This window comes from Amblyraja radiata, chromosome 15 (genome assembly GCF_010909765.2).
Source record: "Amblyraja radiata isolate CabotCenter1 chromosome 15, sAmbRad1.1.pri, whole genome shotgun sequence".
In the NCBI taxonomy this organism is placed as follows: domain Eukaryota; kingdom Metazoa; phylum Chordata; class Chondrichthyes; order Rajiformes; family Rajidae; genus Amblyraja; species Amblyraja radiata.
The window spans coordinates 36,882,173-36,904,307 of NC_045970.1; the positions used below are offsets into that span (position 1 = coordinate 36,882,173).

The window sequence follows — 22,135 nt, forward strand, 5'->3', positions numbered from 1 at the left end:
TCGTCTTTTTGACATTGAGGGAAAGGTAATTGTCTTGATAGATTGCTACTGAACTGCATGTATAAAATAAATTTTAGAATACATGTGACAATAAAGTATAATTGTACCATTGAACACGCTGTCTCGGCAAAGTCACTAGCATAATTAAGGACCAGTCTCCCCCCCCCACTCCCTTTTCTCCCCTCTCACACCAGGCAAGAGGTACAGAAAAGGCACACCTCCAGATTCAGATAAGGAACTGCAGATGCTGGAAAATCGATGGTAGACAAAAATGCTGGAGAAACTCAGCGGGCGAGGCAGTATATATGGAGTGAAGAAAATAGGCAACGTTTCGGGTCGAGACCCTTCTTCAGTCCGAAGAAGGGTCTCGACCCGAAACGTTGCCTATTTCCTTCGCTCTATATATGATGCTGCCTTACCCGCTGAGTTTCTCCAGCATTTTTATCTACCTCCAGATTCAGGGACAATTTCTTCCCAACTGTTATCAGGCAACTGAACCGTCCTATCACCAACTAGTGAGCTGCCCTAACCTCCCATCCATCTCATTAGAGACTCTGGGACGGGGGTGGGGAACTGTTTCATGTTGGAATGCCGTATTAAGTTAGCTGTAATCTAATAAGGCCGTATCCAAGAAACTTAAATTAGATATACTTCAAAATGTACATCATTTTGTAAAATCTAACTACTATGTACTAACTTCAAGAAAATGAAAAAGAATTGTTAATTCTAAAGTTAACTAACCTTTTAATGACTTTGTTGTGACTGCTTTTTGTGGGAGGTTAACGTACATTCTCGAGTCGCATTAGAACTAAGTCATGAGCATAACAGGTGTTAGAATAGCCCTCACGACTTACTAATGCTTTAATTGTGGCCGTCAGTCGGGGAGGATTATTTCGTTGAATCTTCTTTTACTCTTTGGTATTTTAAATACGTTCATTTTAAGATTTTAAGAACAAAGAGGGAAGAGACAGAGACTTTAAGATTTTGCCTTCCACCACAGTGAGGAGGTGTTTTGTGAAACAATATATCTCACACTGTGGTGGATGTTAAATTTGTGCTGATTGTGTGTTTTTGTCATTTAAAAAAAATTATATGTATGACTGCAGGGAAGCAAAATTTCGTGACAATAAACGAATCTAATCTAATTAAAATAAAATAAAAATAATAAAAGACAAACAAAAACACATGAATAAAATAAAAATAAAAGGATTTGTTCTACAAAATTTGGATTCATTAAAAAGACCTAGAAGGCCGCATATGGCCTTAAGGTCGCAGGTTCCCCTCCCCTGCTCTGGGACTATGTTCAATGGGATTTGTTTGCACTTTATCTTGCACTAACCGTTATTCTCTTTATAGCAAAGATACTCTATAATATTTGTTTTATACTGTTGTAGCGGCACCTGGTGGTGGTGCTGGGAAGTCAGGGCCCCCGTCATTGGTCGGCACTGTCACGTGACCGCGGCGGTTGGTTGGTTGGCGGGCTTTCGGTCAGTTGTTCGCGCGCCTCCCCATGGACAGGAGCGGCGTCCGTTACTGAGACCAGGTGCGCGCGCCTCCCCATGGACAGGAGCGGTGTCCGTTACTGAGACCAGGTGCGCGCGCCTCCCCATGGACGGGAGCGGCGTCCGTTACTGAGACCAGGTGCGCGCGCCTCCCCATGGACGGGAGCGGCGTCCGTTACTGAGACCAGGTGCGCGCGCCTCCCCATGGACGGGAGCGGCGTCCGTTACTGAGACCAGGCGCGCGCCTCCCCATGGACGGGAGCGGCGTCCGTTACTGAGACCAGGCGCGCGCTTTGAAGAGTTGCTGTTTGTTTTTGTCAATAAAAAAACATTTCGCTCAACCTGCCTGGTCTCGCTACACTATCTGCACACAGTGGGCGGCTCGACTGCCATCATGTCTAGTCTTTCTGCTGACTGACGAGCACGCAACAAAAGCTTCAAACTGTACCTTTGTACACGCGACAATAAACTGAACTAAAGTATCTAAGCAACTCGTAAGATAGACACAAAGTGCTGGAGTAACTCAGCGGTCAGGCAGCCTCCCTGGAGAAACGGAATCGGTGGCGCTTCGTGTCGAGACCCTTCTTCAGACAAGACGGGTCTCGATCCGAAACGGCGCCAATTCATTTTCTCCAGAGTTGCTGCCTGACCCGCTGTTACTCCAGCACTTTGTGTCTTCTATGTAAACCAGCATCTACAGTTTCATCCTACATATCTAACTCTGCGGAAAGTGAATGTTCAGCTCAGCCACTCGCTTTACACAGAGAGCGGTGAATGTGTGGAATTCTCTGCCACAGAAGGTAGTTGAGGCCAGTTCATTGGCGATATTTAAGAGGGAGTTAGATGTGGCCCTTTGTGGCTAAAGGGATCAGGGGGTATGGAGAGAAGGCAGGTACAGGATACCGAGTTGGATGATCAGCCATGATCATATTGAATGGCGGTGCAGACTCGAAGGGCCGAATGGTCTACTCCTGCACCTATTTTCTATGTTTCCCATGTCTCTCGCAATATCTTCATGCACTGATCAAATTTCCGCTCCGGTGTAATATCGATCGGTCTGAGAAGTTTCCCCGACTCCTTGCAGTAGGTGACCTCCGGGTATCCGGGAGGGAGCGGGAATCTAGGGTAGGGAGAATAGCAGGGCAGGTAGAAAGCCAAGGTGACGTGATCCCAGCAGCAGTAAGGCTTCAACTTGTATCGGGTTGAATCGGGTCTCCACATCCAACCGTTGCCGGATCTGGAAACGACCGCCTGGATGTCGTCGCCAACGCGGGGGCAGCTGCTGAACAAGGGAGCGACATCCGAGGGGGGACACACCACCACGGCGTGCATGACCTCCTGCTTGTATGTGAAGGTGCCCAGGACCCGGAACTCGGCTCGCCTGCCGTCACACACCGAGTTCTGGTACATCTCGAACAGACTCTCCATGTCGTAGGTGAACTTGAAATTCCCGTATCGAGATTCCTCTCGGAAAGGAGGAGAGTTGAAGAAATGACGTATTGTGTCTGAAGGCCGACGATTGGCTTCTATGATCTCTTGGTACTTGTTTCTCTCTGTCTGCTTCTCATCTTCAGCTATTTCAAAACTCCACCATGAGAAATATGCATCCACTTCAACTCCAATGTTTTTCGGAGTGTGGCTGCTGAAAGTGCCGCTGGAGAAGATTCCTCGGGCACCGGTAAAGGTGGTGACATGGGACAGGTGTGTCGGCTGGAAGCTAGCCCGGTCGCTTTCTTCTGCCTGTAGAAAATCGTAGTCTGGCGTTTGAGGGTAGCGCACATATTCCCATCGGTAGCTGCGTATGTGTTCATAGGGGTAAAATGATTCCGTTCCACCTTTGGCGGAGTACGTTCGATGCCAGTTATCGCCGTGGAACATGTTTCCAATGTTTCCCGCTGCCGTGTGGTCTGATTCTGCTGAGCAAAGATTATAGAGCAGAGCTCCTCTAGTATCTTTGCTGCTGAGAGGTTCTGTAGAGCAAAACGGAAATCAAGAAATAGACTGGGTGCCAAAGCGAAACAAAGTAAAATATTTTAGACATTATGGGTAACCGGAGGAGATGCCTGCTTGCGCGTTGTTTGACCTTCAACATTGGAATGCCTGTGTGTGGTGTGATCACCCACGCAGGAGGTGCCTGGGTTTTACCATGTAGCTGGAGATGGCGAGGTGGTGTGATCACCAACGTTGGAGACGACTGTGGTGTGAAGCGTGGGGACGTCCTAAGTTGGAGATACATTGGTGTGGTGGGACCATCTGCGCTGGAGATACCCGAGTGGGGAGTGACCAGCTACTCTGGAGATGCCAGGGTGTGGTGGGACCGCCTAGGTTGGATATGCCTCGATGTGGAGTGGTCAGCTACACTGGAGATGGTGTAGTGGGAGTTCCTACATCGGAGATAGCTGGGTATGGTGGACCACCTCATGCAGGAGATGCTTGGGTGTGGTGAGACCTCTTAAGTTGGAGGTGCCTGGATGTAGTGTGACTAGCTACGCTTGACATGCCTGGGTGTTGAGTAACTACCTCCACTGGAGCCGCCTGGGTGCGTGGGACCAGTTACATTGGAGATACCTGGGGGTGGTGGGGCCCCCTAAGTTAGAGATACCTGGGTGTCATGTGCGACCACCTATACAAGTAAAATTAGATTCCGTAATTATTTTTTGTGGATGATTGTTGCAATACCGATTCCAGCATTTATTGGTATCCCTGTTGATGTTTGAGCTTCTGTCTTGAACCGGGGCATATTTCATTGAACAGTACAGCGCAGAAAAGCAATACCAGGAACTGCAGATGCTTGCTTATACCAAAAAGACTCAAAGTGCTGGAGTTACTCAGCAGGTCAGACAGCATCTATGGAGAACATGGATAGGTGACGTTTCAGGTTGGGATGCTTCTTTGGACAGGAACAGGCCCTGTGGCCTACAATGTCTGTGCCGAACATGATGCCAAAATTAATTCTTATCTGTGTGCACATAATCCATCTTGCTCCATTCCATGTGCCTATCCAAAAGTTTCTGAAATGTCACTATTGTATCTGCCTCCACCCTTATGACTGGCAGCAGATTCCAGGCACTCACCACCCTTTGTAAGAAACATGCCCCACACATCTCCTTTCAATTTTGCCTCTTTCATCTTAAAGCTATGGAATCTAGTTTGATGTTTCTATCCTGGTAAAAAATGTTCTGATTGTCTACCCTATCAATGCCTCTCATAATATTATATAATTTAGTTTAGAGATACAGCGCGGAAACAGGCCCTTCGGCCTACCAAGTCCATGCCAACCAGCTTTCCCCCGCAATCTAACACTATCCTACACAAAGTCGGGACAATTGAAAATGATACCAAGCTGATTAACCTACAGACCTGTACGTCTTTGGAGTGTGAGAGGAAACAGGAACACCCGGTCACTGGGAGAACGTACAAACTCCGTAGTCAGAATGGAACCTGGGTCTCTGGTGCTGTAAGGTAGCAACCATGCCACCCCAATATACCTTCATCAGGTTTCCCTTCCACACCTGGCAATCCGGAGAAAACAATCCAAGTCTGTCCAACATCTTCTCTGTAGCTAATCTCGTAAACTTCCATAGTACAAGTCCTTCTCAGTGGGCCGGCCGTCTCTTCAGCTATAATCTAAAATTAATCAACAGTCTGGAGCACAAAAATCATTTGATGCTGATCTATTCTTGCTTCCTTGCAAGAAATGTTTTGGGAAACCTTCTGCCGTGGGATTCTACTTTTATGTTCCATGTTTGATAATGTAATGGTACTGGCACTAGCCAGCTGCAGCTGGGACTGTAAAATGGTGCCAAAACGGCGCCTCTTGCATATGGACTCAGTGGGCTGTTTTGTGCATCTTGTACAGACCGAGGCGATTATGCTGATGTACAGATGAGAGGGATAGTATTGCTCAGCTGCATGCAAAAAATGTATTTCACCGTACCTGGTCATGTAACATTAAAGAAAACATTGAACCATTGGGATGACAACACAACCTATCTTTGTAGACTTGATGCTGGGATGTCCAAATCTGGCCCAAAATGGCCAGAATTGGTTTGTAGCATTTCACAAGTGTAAAAGGTCACCCCAAGAGGAAATTGTTAAAAATGAGCCAAAACAATGACTTCTTTATAGCCTAGGCACACTTATTCTAACTCCGAGGTTCCAGTGCCTGCCATGTGCAACCACTTGATAAGTGGCAAACAGGGCCATCATCAACAAAATGTTAATCCGGATGTCTGTCTGTCTTTAAAACTGTGTGTGTGTGTGTGTGTTTGTTTGTTTGTTTGTTTGTTTGTGGGTGAATGTAAGATTAGATTTTCAGATTCGATTTTTGGCCTTTGATTCCTTGGTCCGCCAAAACCACACGTAAAAAGATTTTTTCCATTTCGCTAGCGATTTCACTTTTACATTCGCATATCCACTCCTCATTACATTTAGACATTTTTCTGTACACATTTTTAATAAAATACTTCCCCCCCCCCCCCCCCCATACTCATTTTTTCGCCTCCTGCTGGCCAGCCACCATAACGGCTGCTGCCGCCCGGCTCTCCTCCAAAAACACCGACATTTTTCACATTTCGCTAGCGATTTTCGCTGTTGTCGCCCGGCACTCCTCCACTTCCCCCCCCATCCCCCACTTTATAATTTTATTTATACATGTGTGTATATATTTATATTACAGTATATGGACACATTGATCTGTTTTGTAGTAAATGCCTACTATGTTCTGTGTGCTGAAGCAAAGCAAGAATTTCATTGTCCTATCCGGGACACATGACAATAAACTCACTTGAACTTGAACTATTGTCTATTGTCTAAAAGGAGGGAGAACGGAATAAAGTTAAGTGGGAAGACACCAGAATAGGGAATAAAAATCTTAATTGAGCTAACAGCCAGTTAGTGTCACTGATATATGATGTCGTATTATGACCTTATAAGTATCGTGTTTCCATACTTTGGCTGCTTTTGTGTACCTGACGCCATCGTATTGACTTCATAACTTGACTGTTATGGAAATCAATAGGAGGCTGATAAACCCCACTGAAGGAAGTGTTGGTCTCATTCCCTTTGCCCAGGAATGGTTTGATTCGCTCGCAGCACTCGTCAAAGTCCTCTACTCCTTTCAAGTGCAAAATCTGTTCGTCCTGAATGGTATCGGCTGTTTCAAGGGACAGACAGGGATCGAGGTAAGGGCGCTCTGCACTGATGTGCTGTCCAAGCAATCTGCAAAAGGTAACAGCTTTATACTCGGTACGATCTCCACTAAACACAATATCTTTCCTTCACCTTGAAATGTGTAGACTGCACCTCAAAGATGCCAACTTAAATTTCAATTTCATATTTAAGACCAATTTTATTTGTACATAGAAGATTGTCACAAAAACCTGGAGTAGCTCAGCGGGTCAGGCAGCATCTCTGTAGAAAATAAATAGGTGACATGTCCGGTCGAGACCCTTCTTCAGACTGAGAGTAAGGGGAGGGGGGAAACAAGAGATATGAAAAGGTACATAGAACATGGGAATGAAAGGGATGCAAAAGAACAAATCAAAACCGGCAATGACGATCAAGGAAAGGTGGAGCCCACAATGGTCCATTGTTCGCTGTGGAGAAGGTGATAATAAGTGATCCAAACAATGAAACTCAGCAGGACGATAATGAAACTAGTATGACGACCAAGGTGGGGTAGGGATGGAAGGAGAAGGGATGCAATGGTTACTTGAAGTTAGAGAAATCAATATTCATACTGGATTTTAAGTTGCACCAGCAAAATATGAGGTGTTCTTCCTTCAATTTGCGTGTGGCCTCAATCTGATAGCGGAGGAGGCCTGGAACAGAAAGATCAGTATGCAAATGGGAAGGGCCTTGTCCTGATTGCATGCAGTGAACCAGAGTCCGACCCGAAATGTCACCTATCTATGTTCTCCAGAGCTGCTGCCTGATCTGCTGAGATATTCCAGCACTTAATGTCTTTAAAAAAAAACCTAGGCTTTCTGACACAAAACTTCAACACAGTTTTGAAATAGAGAACATAGTTTTACAGTGAATGGAGCAAAGTTTAAAGGAGATGTGCAGGGCAAGCTTTTCATTTTACGGAGAGACTGATATGTGGGTTGTATGTGCTTCCAGGGATTGTGGTAATGGAGTGAAAAGGAGTTAAATTTGGTCGAGTTTGGTTCGTAAATTAAAATGGAAATTTACTGAAAGAACAGAAAGCAGTCATCTTTCAAGTTGTATTTTTCCCAGCAGAAAAAAATTATGGGAAAATTTTAGAAGCTCGGTTTAGATTAATCATTGAAACAATGTATTAACATAGAGATGTATTGTCTGGACACAGCACCATATTAGCCATCTGACTGAACAGCCTGTCCCAAATAAGGACAAGGTAATGGCTTTCATTCAAGTCTTACAAGCTTGTTTTAGTTCACAGACGGATGGCCATTCTGGCAACAAAATGGAAGTAATTTGAAAACAAAAATGGAGTTAGTTATCCTTCCAGAATGGGCAGCTGTACTGAAGCTGTGCCAAGCTTTGAGAATAAGGCTGACATTACAGCTATATGGGTCCAACCTCCCTTGTTTCCTTTAGGCTACTGATCTTTACGTCTGATTTAGAAGGTGTGTTAATTGATAAGAAATGACTATAACCGTACTAACTTTTCCTTGTTCGGAGAGTTAGCGACAGGGAAACTAACGTGCTTCCAGCACACTCCCGCTAGCGAATAAAGGAATCTTGTCTTACTTGGTGTTTGACGTGTGTGATAAGTAATCGAACTTTAACAGGAGAATAGAGGCGTTTATATATGCACATGGATAATGCAGGGAATGGAGGAATATGGATCACACACAAGCAGATTAGTTTAACTTGGCTTTATGTTCGGCATTATGGGGCGATGGACCTGTTCCTGCGACGTAATGTTCTTTGTTCTTTATTCTATGAAATGATTTGTCAGCACCCACTCTATACAGCTTGAACTTCATGGTTCCTGCTTTTCTATCCAACATTTACAATAAGGTCGTTAACCTTTATTTGGCACCACATTCACTTGTAGAGGCACATCATGAGATCCAATAGGTCTGAGTTAGATGTTTCCTGTTGAGATTATAGCTGACACATCAGTCAGAGACCAACCACCAACTTCCTCCCAGTGACTAATGTAAGGAAGTGAGAATCACATAGGTTCCACCACTTCAAATTGCTAAGTGTTGAGTGCATAATTTTAACATGTTTGGTAAATATGGTTGCCAACATAATTTTGCTATTTTTGTTGACTTTGGCTTGATTGCATTTATGTATAGTATTAGTGGACTTGATTGGATAGCATGCAACACAAAGCTTTTCATTCTACCTCAGTTCGTGTGACACTAATAAACCTAAATACAAAGCTAGACTTATGATAAACATCTACGAGTCTCAGTATGTTCCCACGTCAATTAAAATTGATTCACCTCTACCCCATTGCAGACATTAGACTTTGCCCATGGAACTAATGCTGTACAATATTGAGAATTATATTCTGCCTTCTGCACTCTGTATGTTCCCCATTACGCTACCCATTGGACTTGAGTTTGACTTGGTTGTATTTACGTTTGGTATTATCTGACCTGATTGGATAGCATGCAAAACAAAGTTTTTGATTGCGTTGATAAATGTGACAATTATAAAATTAAGTAAATACAATATCTTAGTTTAGAAAGTATAGAGATAGAGCATGGGAACAGGCCCTTCGGCCCACCAAGTCCATGCAGACCACTGATCACGCATTCACACTAGTTCTATTTTAGCCCACATTTTCATTCACTCCGTACACATTCGGGCTAATTTACAGAGGGGCAATTAACCTACAAACCCGCATGTCTTTGGGTTATGGGAGAAAACCAGAGCACCTGGAGAAAGCCCATGTTATCACAGGGAGACTCCCTGTGTCCGTGTGGGTTTTCTCCGGGTGCTATGCTTTCCTCCCACATTCCAAAGACGTGCATGTTTGTAGGATAATTGGCATCTATAAATTGACCTTAGTATGTAGGATAGAACTAGCGTATGGGGTGTCATTGGTCAGTGTGGACTCAGTGGGCCGAAGGGTCTATTTCCACGCTGCATCTCTAAACTAAACCAATGGTCGACAAGATGAGCCACTGCAACAGCACAGAGCTTGCTATGCAATACACACAAATATTGTCATCTTTGTTAATATACCTGTTTGCAGTCGTAATATTATTAAAAATTAGGTCCTCGTAGCGCTGTCGAGCATAAATGTTCTGGCAATTTCCAGCCCAGGGTTAGGTTTATTATTGTCACTTGTACTGAGGTGCAGTGAAAAGCTTTGTTTTGCATGCTTTTTGGACAGGATCATGGATAGAAGTTTGGAGAGATTTGGGGCGAACGCAGGCAGGTGGGATGAGTATAGATGGAGTATTTTGGTCGGCATGGGCAAGTTGGGCCAAAGGTCCTGTTTTCATGCTCCATGATTTCTATGATTCACTGAATGCAGTTGATGAGGTTAGAGGAGGTGCACATGAAGTTCTGTCTCACCTGGGGTCACTATAGCTGGAGGTGAGGGAGGAGGTACGGTGGGGGGGGGGGGGTCCAACAGTTTCCATGCTGAACATGAAGCTAAACGAATCTCTGCTTGTCTGACCCATATCCCTCCATATCACATAGAAACATAGAAAATAGGTGCAGGAGTAGGCCATTCGGCCCTTCGAGCCTGCACCTGTACCTGCTTTCTCTCCATACCCCCTGATCCCTTTAGCCACAAGGGCCACATCTAACTCCCTCTTAAATATAGGCAATGAACTGGCCTCAACTACCTTCTGTGGCAGAGAATTCAAGAGATTCACCACTCTCTGTGTGAAAAATGTTTTCCTCATCTCGGTCCTAAAAGATTTCCCCCTTATCCTTAAACTGTGACCCCTTCTTCTGGACTTCCCCAACATCGGGAACAATCTTCCTGCATCTAGCCTGTCCAACCCCTTAAGAATTTTGTTTAGTTTCTATAAGATCCCCCCTCAATCTTCTAAATTCTAGCGAGTACAAACCGAGTCTATCCAGTCTTTCTTCATATGAAAGTCCTGACATCCCAGGAATCAGTCTGGTGAACATTCTCTGTACTCCCTCTATGGCAAGAACGTCTTTCCTCAGATTAGGAGAGCAAAACTGTACGCAATACTCCAGGTGTGGTCTCACCAAGACCCTGTACAACTGCAGTAGAACCTCCCTGCTCCTATACTCAAATCCTTTTGCTATGAATGCTAACATACCATTCGCCTTCTTCATTACCTGCTGCACCTGCATGCCTACTTTTAATGACTGGTGTATCATGACACCCAGGTCTCATTGCATCTCCCCCTTTCCTAATCGGCCACCATTCAGATAATAACAGTCACATATTAATGTGTCACATATCGACATATGAGCCGTAGAAAGTATTTTATCGAGATGATTATCAAGGACAAGTCGCAGACCAGCCACTCCCTCTTCTCCCCTCTCTGATCAGGCAAGAGGTACAGAAGTGTGAAAATGCACACCTCCAGATTCAGGGACAGTTTCTTTCCAACTGTTCAAAAAGGAACTGCAGATGCTGCAATATCGAAGGTACACAAAATTGCTGGGGAAACTCAGCGGGTGCAGCAGCATCTATGGAGCGAAGGAAATAGGCGACGTTTCGGGCCGAAACCCTTCTTCAGACTGATGGGGGGTGGGGGGGGAGAAGGAAGGAAAAGGAGAGGAGGAGGAGGAGCCCGAGGGCGGGCGGATGGGAGGGTGGGAGGAGACAGCTAGAGGGTTAAGGAAGGGGAGGAGACAGCAAGGGCTAGCAAAAGGGCTATCCAACTGTTATCAGGCAACTGAACCGTCCTTGCAACAACTGGAGAGCAGTTCAGGGCTACTATCTATCTTATTGGAGATGCTCAGACTATCTTTGATCGGACTTTACCTTGCAATAAATGTTGTTCTCTTTATCATGTACATGTATACTGTCAATGGCTCAATTGTAACCAGTCTTTCCGCTGACTGGATAGCATGCAACAATGTGAGGGGATCGCTGGTCGGCACGGACCCGGTGGGCAGAAGAGCCTGTTTCCGTGCTGTATCTCTAAACTAAACAAAAGCTTTTCACTGTACCTTGGTACACATGACAACTAACTAATGACATACTCGTCTATCTTTAAGCCTCTTACAGGCCACCAGAGTAACTGCCTCCACCACCACCACTGACAAGGTGGGCTGAAGTCTCATAGACCCAAAGACAAATGAATGGACAGACGATCTATTAACACACTTTATTGAAGGTTAACGCCATCCAACTGACGGTAATGACACGTACAACAATGTATTGATAATGAAATTGCGTGGCATACAGAGTTTCTAAAGGTAAATTCATATGCATATGTAGAACACACCCATAGACCATGAAAAGGAACACAAATCAAACCACGTGTAAGAAGGAACTGCAGATGCTGGTTTAAACTCAAGATTGGCACAAAAAGCTGAAGAAGGGTCTCGACCCAAAACATCACGAATTCCATCTCTCCAGAGATGCTGCCTGTCCCGCTAAGTTACTTCAGCATTTTGTGTCTATCTTTGGTACAAACCAAACCACCACCCACCTGAAATCGATAACTAGCTCCTTCGTCTTTTTGACATTGAGGGAAAGGTAATTGTCTTGATAGATTGCTACTGAACTGCATGTATAAAATAAATTTTAGAATACATGTGACAATAAAGTATAATTGTACCATTGAACACGCTGTCTCGGCAAGGTCACTAGCATAATTAAGGACCAGTCTCCCCCCCCCCACTCCCTTTTCTCCCCTCTCACACCAGGCAAGAGGTACAGAAAAGGCACACCTCCAGATTCAGATAAGGAACTGCAGATGCTGGAAAATCGATGGTAGACAAAAATGCTGGAGAAACTCAGCGGGCGAGGCAGTATATATGGAGTGAATAAATAGGCAACGTTTCGGGTCGAGACCCTTCTTCAGTCCGAAGAAGGGTCTCGACCCGAAACGTTGCCTATTTCCTTCGCTCTATATATGATGCTGCCTTACCCGCTGAGTTTCTCCAGCATTTTTATCTACCTCCAGATTCAGGGACAATTTCTTCCCAACTGTTATCAGGCAACTGAACCGTCCTATCACCAACTAGTGAGCTGCCCTAACCTCCCATCCATCTCATTAGAGACTCTGGGACGGGGGTGGGGAACCTTTTCATGTTGGAATGCCGTATTAAGTTAGCTGTAATCTAATAAGGCCGTATCCAAGAAACTTAAATTAGATATACTTCAAAATGTACATCATTTTGTAAAATCTAACTACTATGTACTAACTTCAAGAAAATGAAAAAAAATTGTTAATTCTAAAGTTAACTAACCTTTTAATGACTTTGTTGTGACTGCTTTTTGTGGGAGGTTAACGTACATTCTCGAGTCGCATTAGAACTAAGTCATGAGCATAACAGGTGTTAGAATAGCCCTCACGACTTACTAATGCTTTAATTGTGGCCGTCAGTCGGGGAGGATTATTTCGTTGAATCTTCTTTTACTCTTTGGTATTTTAAATACGTTCATTTTAAGATTTTAAGAACAAAGAGGGAAGAGACAGAGACTTTAAGATTTTGCCTTCCACCACAGTGAGGAGGTGTTTTGTGAAACAATATATCTCACACTGTGGTGGATGTTAAATTTGTGCTGATTGTGTGTTTTTGTCATTTAAAAAAAATTATATGTATGACTGCAGGGAAGCAAAATTTCGTGACAATAAACGAATCTAATCTAATTAAAATAAAATAAAAATAATAAAAGACAAACAAAAACACATGAATAAAATAAAAATAAAAGGATTTGTTCTACAAAATTTGGATTCATTAAAAAGACCTAGAAGGCCGCATATGGCCTTAAGGTCGCAGGTTCCCCTCCCCTGCTCTGGGACTATGTTCAATGGGATTTGTTTGCACTTTATCTTGCACTAACCGTTATTCTCTTTATACCAAAGATGCTCTATAATATTTGTTTTATACTGTTGTAGCGGCACCTGGTGGTGGGGCTGGGAAGTCAGGGCCCCCGTCATTGGTCGGCACTGTCACGTGACCGCGGCGGTTGGTTGGTTGGCGGGCTTTCAGTCAGTTGTTCGCGCGCCTCCCCATGGACAGGAGCGGCGTCCGTTACTGAGACCAGGCGCGCGCGCCTCCCCATGGACAGGAGCGGCGTCCGTTACTGAGACCAGGTGCGCGCGCCTCCCCATGGACGGGAGCGGCGTCCGTTACTGAGACCAGGTGCGCGCGCCTCCCCATGGACGGGAGCGGCGTCCGTTACTGAGACCAGGCGCGCGCCTCCCCATGGACGGGAGCGGCGTCCGTTACTGAGACCAGGTGCGCGCTTTGAAGAGTTGCTGTTTGTTTATGTCAATAAAAAAACATTTCGCTCAACCTGCCTGGTCTCGCTACACTATCTGCACACAGTGGGCGGCTCGACTGCCATCATGTCTAGTCTTTCTGCTGACTGACGAGCACGCAACAAAAGCTTCAAACTGTACCTTTGTACACGCGACAATAAACTGAACTAAAGTATCTAAGCAACTCGTAAGATAGACACAAAGTGCTGGAGTAACTCAGCGGTCAGGCAGCGTCCCTGGAGAAACGGAATCGGTGGCGCTTCGTGTCGAGACCCTTCTTCAGACAAGACGGGTCTCGATCCGAAACGGCGCCAATTCATTTTCTCCAGAGTTGCTGCCTGACCCGCTGTTACTCCAGCACTTTGTGTCTTCTATGTAAACCAGCATCTACAGTTTCATCCTACATATCTAACTCTGCGGATAATGAATGTTCAGCTCAGCCACTCGCTTTACACAGAGAGCGGTGAATCTGTGGAATTCTCTGCCACAGAAGGTAGTTGAGGCCAGTTCATTGGCGATATTTAAGAGGGAGTTAGATGTGGCCCTTTGTGGCTAAAGGGATCAGGGGGTATGGAGAGAAGGCAGGGATGGGATACTGAGTTGGATGATCAGCCATAATCATATTGAATGGCGGTGCAGGCTCGAAGGGCCGAATGGTCTACTCCTGCACCTATTTTCTATGTTTCCCATGTCTCTCGCAATATCTCCAAGCACTGATCAAATTCCCACACCGGTGTAATATCGATCGGTCTGAGAAGATTCCCCGACTCCTTGCAGTAGGTGACCTCCGGGTATCCGGGAGGGAGCGGGAATTCAGGGTAGGGAGAATAGCAGGGCAGGTAGAAAGCCAAGGAGACGTGATCCCAGCAGCAGTAAGGCTTATAGTTGTATCGGGTTGAATCGGGTCTCCATCTCCAACGGTTGCCGAATCTGGAAACGACCGCCTGGATGTCGTCGCCAACGAGGGGGCAGCTGCTGAACAAGGGATCGACATCCAAGGGGGGACACACCACCACGGCGTGCATGACCTCCTGCTTGTATGTGAAGGTGCCCAGGACCCGGAACTCAGCTCGCCAGCCGTCACACACCGAGTTCTGGTACATCTCGAACAGACTCTCCATGTCGTAGGTGAACTTGAAATTCCCGTATCGAGATTCCTCTTGGAAAGGAGGAGAGTTGAAGAATTGACGTATTGTGTCTGAAGGCCAATCATTGGCTTTTATGATCTGTTTGTACTTTTTTCTCTCTCTCTTCTTCTGACCTTCAGCTATTTCAAAACTCCACCATGAGAAATATGCATCCACTTCAACTCCAATGTTTTTCGGAGTGTGGCTGCTGAAAGTGCCGCTGGAGAAGATTCCTCGGGCACCGGTAAAGGTGGTTACATGGGACAGGTGTGTCGGCTGGAAGCGAGCCCGGTCTCTTTCATCTGCCTGTAGAAAATCGTAGTCTGGCGTTCGAGGATAGCGCACATATTCCCATCGGTAGCTGCGTAGGTGTTTATAGGGGTAAAATGATTCCGTTCCACCTTTGGCGGAGTACGTTCGATGCCAGTTATCGCCGTGGAACATGTTTCCAATGTTTCCCGCTGCCGTGTGGTCTGATTCTGCTGAGCAAAGATTATAGAGCAGAGCTCCTCTGGTATCTTTGCTGCTGAGAGGTTCTGTAGAGCAAAACGGAAATCAAGAAATAGACTGGGTGCCAAAGCGAAACAAAGTAAAATATTTTAGACATTATGGGTAACCGGAGGAGATGCCTGCTTGCGCGTTGTTTGACCTTCAACATTGGAATGCCTGTGTGTGGTGTGATCACCCACGTAGGAGGTGCCTGGGTTTTACCATGTAGCTGGAGATGGCGAGGTGGTGTGATCACCAACGTTGGAGATGACTGTGGTGTGAAGCGTGGGGACGTCCTAAGTTGGAGATACATTGGTGTGGTGGGACCATCTGCGCTGGAGATACCCGAGTGGGGAGTGACCAGCTACTCTGGAGATGCCAGGGTGTGGTGGGACCGCCTAGGTTGGATATGCCTGTATGTGGAGTGGTCACCTACACTGGTGTAGTGATATGCCTGGATGGTGTAGTGGGAGTTTCTACATCGGAGATAGCTGGGTGTGGTGGACCACCTCATGCAGGAGATGCTTGGGTGTGGTGAGACCTCTTAAGTTGGAGGTGCCTGGATGTAGTGTGATTAGCTACGCTTGACATGCCTGGGTGTTGAGTAACTACCTCCACTGGAGCCGCCTGGGTGCGTGGGACCAGTTACATTGGAGATACCTGGGGGTGGTGGGGCCCCCTAAGTTAGAGATACCTGGGTGTCATGTGCGACCACCTATACAAGTAAAATTAGATTCTGTAATTATTTTTTGTGGATGATTGTTGCAATACCGATTCCAGCATTTATTGGTATACCTGTTGATGTTTGAGCTTCTGTCTTGAACCGGGGCATATTTCATTGAACAGTACAGCGCAGAAAAGCAATACCAGGAACTGCAGATGCTTGCTTATAACCAAAAAGACTCAAAGTGCTGGAGTTACTCAGCAGGTCAGACAGCATCTATGGAGAACATGGATAGGTGACGTTTCAGGTTGGGATGCTTCTTTGGACAGGAACAGGCCCTGTGGCCTACAATGTCTGTGCCGAACATGATGCCAAAATTAATTCTTATCTGTGTGCACATAATCCATCTTGCTCCATTCCATGTGCCTATCCAAAAGTTTCTGAAATGTCACTATTGTATCTGCCTCCACCCTCATGACTGGCAGCAGATTCCAGGCACTCACCACCCTTTGTAAGAAACATGCCCCACACATCTCCTTTCAATTTTGCCTCTTTCATCTGAAAGCTATGGAATCTAGTTTGATGTTTCTATCCTGGGAAAAAATGTTCTGATTGTCTACCCTATCAATGCCTCTCATAATATTATATAATTTAGTTTAGAGATACAGCGCGGAAACAGGCCCTTCGGCCTACCAAGTCCATGCCAACCAGCTTTCCCCCGCAATCTAACACTATCCTACACAAAGTCGGGACAATTGAAAATGATACCAAGCTGATTAACCTACAGACCTGTACGTCTTTGGAGAGTGAGAGGAAACAGGAACACCCGGTCACTGGGAGAACGTACAAACTCCGTAGTCAGAATGGAACCTGGGTCTCTGGTGCTGTAAGGTAGCAACCATGCCACCCCAATATACCTTCATCAGGTTTCCCTTCCACACCTGGCAATCCGGAGAAAACAATCCAATTCTGTCCAACATCTTCTCTGTAGCTAATCTCGTAAACTTCCATAGTACAAGTCCTTCTCAGTGAGCCGGCCATCTCTTCAGCTATAATCTAAAATTAATCAACAGTCTGGAGCACAAAAATCATTTGGCGCTGATCTATTGCTTCCTTGTAAGAAATGTTTTTGGAAAGCATCTGCCGTGCGATTCTGCTTTTATGTTCCATGTTTGATAATGTAATGGTACTGGCACTGGGCTTTGTAGCCAGCTGCAGCTGGGACTAAAATGGTGCCACTTCCACATGGACTCATTGGGCTGTTTTTTGCATCTTGTACAGACCGAGGCGATTATGCCTATGTACGGGGATAGTTTTGCTCAGCTGCATGCAAAAAAATGTATTTCACCGTACCTGGTCACATAACAATAAAGAAACCATTGAACCATTGGGATGACAACACAACCTACCTTTGTAGACTTGATGCTGAGATGTCCAAATCTGACCCAAAATGGCCAGAATTGGTTTGTAGCATTTCACAAGTGTAAAAGGTCACCCCAAGAGGAAATTGCTAAAATGAGCCAAAACAATGACTTTGTTCCAGCTTAGGCACACTTATTCTAACTCCGAGGTTCCAGTGCCTGCCATGTGCAATCACTTGATAAGTGGCAAACAGGGCCATCATCAACAAAATGTTAATCTGGATCTTTATTTCATTTAAAATGCTGTACAATATACATTATTAAATATATTCTGCTGTAAATCAAGACCAAGAGAGAAGTTAATACAAGATGGAAGAGAATGATATACATCATTGAACGGAATACCAAACACTTCCAGGTGTAATATGGCAGGTGTTCATAGATTTTTAAATTGGTGCAAATTTCATTAGAGGTAGGACAATCATTTGGAAAAGTTATGGCAGTGAATGTCAAAACACAGAGATGGTCAAGTATTATAAATGTAGCTGGTTCTGCTTGGAATGGAGCTACTTGACATGGTGCCGATACTTGACTTTGACCACCTAACAGGTTGACACATGAAATGAAAACTGGTTGGAATTTAAATCATCAGCTGGAAATATTTCAAATGATCCACGTAAACATTAGTAGCAACAAGGAACTGCGGATGATGGTTTACCAAAGAATGATGCAAAATGCTCCAGTAGCTCAGCGGGTCAGGCAGCATCTCTGGAGAACATGGATAGGCGATGTTTCGGGTCGGGAAGGGACACGATCTATCGGGAAGAGTCCCGACCTGAAACATTACCTGTCCATGTTCTCCAGAGATGCTGCCTGACCCGCTGAGTTACTCCAGCATTTTGTGTTTTCCATGGAAACATTCCCTTTTTGGTTGTCACAAATTCTGGTGGATTATTGAATGTGCATCGGTAGGTTTGGATCATTTTCCACAATTCAGTCTTTTGTTTTGCATTCCATCAGACCATGAGCAGGACAGTTCAGTGGATAAGGCTTGAGGTTCACCAATCCCAGCAATGGAAAGCATCTGTGGATTTCCTTGATTTTATCTGCACAAAGTGGTTTTTGCATTGGAGCCTCACACTTATAGAGACTTGACCCAAGGTAACTTTGGAATGAGAGTTTGGCTCAGCTGGTAGGAATGTCCATTGTATCAGAAGATAGTAGGTTCAATGGAGACACAAGGAACTGCAGATGCTGGAATCTTGCAGAAAACACAACATTCTGGGTTCACTCAGAATCTTTGGAGGACATGGATAAGCAAAGTTTTGGGTGAGGACCCATCTTCATACTCCTTCAGGCTTATAGATTCAAGCTTGAGTTAAGCATATATTGTATTAGATGTCACTTTCCCACCATACTTAGGATGCACTGGGTGAATATTTTTGAGTTTAAGAGTGGAAATGAATGGCAAAAGACAAAACAGAAAATCACTATTTGCCAAATTACGTTCATCACTGTCCCATCACATTATGTACATTGGAAGAAGACAGAGAAGGACCACAAATAGTGCCCAATTAATCTGTACAGAACACATATATAACTTAGCACCTCGGATGCGTGTGATATATGAAAAGAAAGATGCATATTGCATTGCTACTGGTTCCAAATTCAAAGAGAAGATGAGAATAGGTCTTGGGTCATCCAACAGAAGTTGTAGACTTTAGAATGAACATAAATACCTGATACGTCCCAAAGGCCTGTACATCCAAGCCCTCCACATAAACCACAGTTCACTGTGGCAAAGATGACGCTGAAGTGTTTCTCAGTCAAACAAAAGCCAACGCATGATTCTGGGGTAAGACACAAAATGCTGGAGTAACTCAGCGGGTCAGGCAGCATCTCTGGAGAAAAATAGGTGATGTTTTGGGTCGGAACCCTTCTGGTTCTCTGAACATGAAGTGTAAACCAGCATCTGCGGTTCCTTCCAATGCGTGATTCAGGGGCATTCTTTTTCCGTTCTGAAAGGTTTGCTACATCTCGCCTGGGCTGATCATGACCCCTCAGTCATTGGTTCGGCCTCTTGCAACCACTGCAGCTCCTGCTGTGCCCTCTTGTGAATGCGTCGGAGCCTCAGCACATACAGGATGATGGCCAGTAGGACCACGAAGAAACAGGCAAAGAACAGGTAGTGGTTGTAGACGAAGGAGACTCGCAGCCAGCTGGAATGACTCGTTTTGATGGCGTCTTTTCGCAGATCCCTGCCGATGTTGGTGGAACACAGTTCGTTGAGGAAAGGGGATAATGAATAAAAATTAATGAATATATTTCATGTATACATCCATCCCATACAGAATCCATTTGATGTTGTCTAGTCAGACTTGTATAACACAGAAGAGACACATTATCTGCGCTAACGTCTATGCTCATCTCACCAATTCCATCTACCTGCATTAGGACCTTATCTGTCTATCAAAGCCCCTTCTACCTGTATTCACCCGTCACTTGCCAGTTTTTGTCCTGCTCCCACCTCCCTTCAAGCTTCCCCCCCACCACAATCAATCTAAAGAAAGCCCCTGACCCAAAACATCATATCCGTGTTTTCTAGAGATGCTACCTGACCCGCTATGTGTCCAGCATTTTGTCTTTTTTTGTTAACCAGCATCTGTCGTTCTTTGAAGCTCCTTCTATGTCTTGCTTAACCTAGTTTTTCTAGTTATACAGAACATTCTCGACATCAACTACTCTAGGTTTTGAAAAAAAAAGCTTTCCTCTTGAAGCCTCCTTCCTCTCACCTTGAACCTCTGCCTGCTAACCTTTGAAAGCCCCTACCATGGCAAAATGATTTTGACTACCTATCTCTACCTGGAAATGTTACATGCCTCTGCTAAGTCACCCCTCAGCCTCCTTCACTCCAGAGAAATCAAAGCCCAAATAATTGCTCCCCTAACTGAAGTTCCCCCAATGCAGACAATATATCTTAGTTTAGTTTAGTTTATTGTCACGTTTCCCGAAGTACAGTGAAAAGCTTTTGTTGTGTGCTATCCAGCGGAAGGACGATTAGAATCGAGCCACACAAAGTGTACAGATACATGATAGAGGAAATAATGTTTAATGCAAGATAAAGTCCAGTAAAGTCTGATTAAAGATAGTTCAAGGGTCTCCAATGAAGTAGATGGTAGGCCAGGACCATTCTCTAGTGGCGAGTCTTCTTGGCACAACCAGTTCCTTCTGACAGTGTGACAACCAAAACTCAAGACCATAGTCTGCTGTGATATTCAATTGTGAGTCACTTGATGAGATATAATTGATGAGATGTCAGTTTCTGGAGTAAGGCAACTTGGATGGCAACGTGACAAACAGTACTTCGGCAGCAACTGGAAACTGCTCTCAGATTTTTCTTGTAAATACTGTCTATAAATACTAAAATTGCTGTCAGCCTTTGGGCTGTTTCTATTGCAGAATCCACCCACTGTGCCCCAGATTACACACTACACAGCAGTTTGACTCTCAAATACAGATTTCTCAGTCCCGTTACCAGGCTTTTAGTGGTCCCTCTATAAGCTGGGGTACTGATCGAATCACCTCTATGACTGAGGACATTGCACTGTGTCAAAAGAACTGTAACACTACGAGACAGAGAATTATATTCCGCATTCTGCATCTTCCCCTTAGTTCTATCTATTGTAGAGTCATACAATGTGGTAACAGGCCCTTCGGCCCAATTTTACCATGCTGACCAACATGCCCCATATACACTAGTCCCACCTGCTTGTGTTTGCCCCATGTCCCTCTGAATCTAATCTATCCATGTACCTGTTTAAATGTTTCTTAAACAATGTGATAGTACAGACTCAATTACTTCCTCTGATCGCTCATTCCATACACCTACCACCATTTCTGTAAAACAAACTTACCCCTAAAGTTACTATTAAATCTTTCCTCTCTCACCTTAAATCTACGTTCTCTGGTTTTTGATTCCCCTACTTAGGGTGTGCATTTACCCTAAATATGCGTCTCGTGATCTTATACACCTCTATAACCAAAGATCATAGAGGAGCTCCTCTATGATCTTTGTCTATAACACACTAGATACAAGATGGCGGATGTGCGGGAGTGGGCGCCGTCTGTGTATGGCAGCCTGCCCGCAGTCCGCCTCTACACCTTTCTTTATTTTATTTTATGTTAGTGGAGGTCTTCTATGTGGGGGGTGGGGGTGGGGAAGGGGGAAACTTTATTCTTAGTCCCCTACCTGGTCGGAGAGGCAGCATCCCTCCGTGCTGTTTCTTCGCCCCGTCCTCGCGGCCTACCACCGAAAGTGGTGCGGCGTTTTCCTGTCGGGACCGGCTGGGACTACAGCTTCGGCGGCGGTGGCGCAGCGCTGGGATACCAACAAGGAGCGGGCGATGCCTACCGGGTCGCCGTGCGGTAAGCTCCGGAGCGCTTTGGTCGGCGACTTCCAACATCGCGGAGCTGTGGCTGCGGGCGTTCGGCTGCGGGCGGCGCTGGATTTGGATTTGGAGCGCCGCAGAGCCAGAGATCGAGTTCGCCGGGGTCGGTGCTCCAGCCGGCGCGGCCGGAAGACTACGAGTGCCGCGGTCTCCGGTCTCCG

The 22,135-nt window shown here is 45.3% G+C and overlaps 2 protein-coding genes across 8 annotated transcripts in view; both read right to left on the bottom strand.

Annotated features, from left to right (window-relative positions):
• Positions 1–15,612, bottom strand: part of LOC116981213 — a 52,141-nt gene extending 36,529 nt beyond the window's left edge. Inside the window, exons 1-3 of one of the 4 annotated variants that reach the window (XM_033034062.1) lie at positions 14,571–15,612; positions 12,656–12,661; positions 1,814–2,256 (exon numbers count right to left, since the gene is read on the bottom strand). In XM_033034062.1, coding sequence (XP_032889953.1) covers positions 2,246–2,256; positions 12,656–12,661; positions 14,571–15,456 — 903 coding nt within the window. In that variant the 5' untranslated portion in view covers positions 15,457–15,612 and the 3' untranslated portion in view covers positions 1,814–2,245. Of the gene's footprint in view, positions 1–530; positions 537–1,813; positions 2,257–12,655; positions 12,662–14,570 lie in introns of those variants that run through there. The other 3 variants (XR_004414185.1, XR_004414184.1, XM_033034060.1) reach the window with 3 other exon arrangements.
• A 2,178-nt stretch (positions 15,613–17,790) lies between these two features.
• The window catches only part of LOC116981212 (ectonucleoside triphosphate diphosphohydrolase 4-like), a 46,361-nt gene continuing 42,016 nt past the window's right edge, over positions 17,791–22,135 (bottom strand). For all 4 annotated transcript variants that reach the window (XM_033034056.1, XM_033034059.1, XM_033034058.1 and 1 more), the window contains exon 13: positions 17,791–19,784. In XM_033034056.1, the coding sequence (XP_032889947.1) occupies positions 19,577–19,784 (208 nt within the window). In that variant the 3' untranslated portion in view covers positions 17,791–19,576. The remainder of the gene's footprint in view (positions 19,785–22,135) is intronic.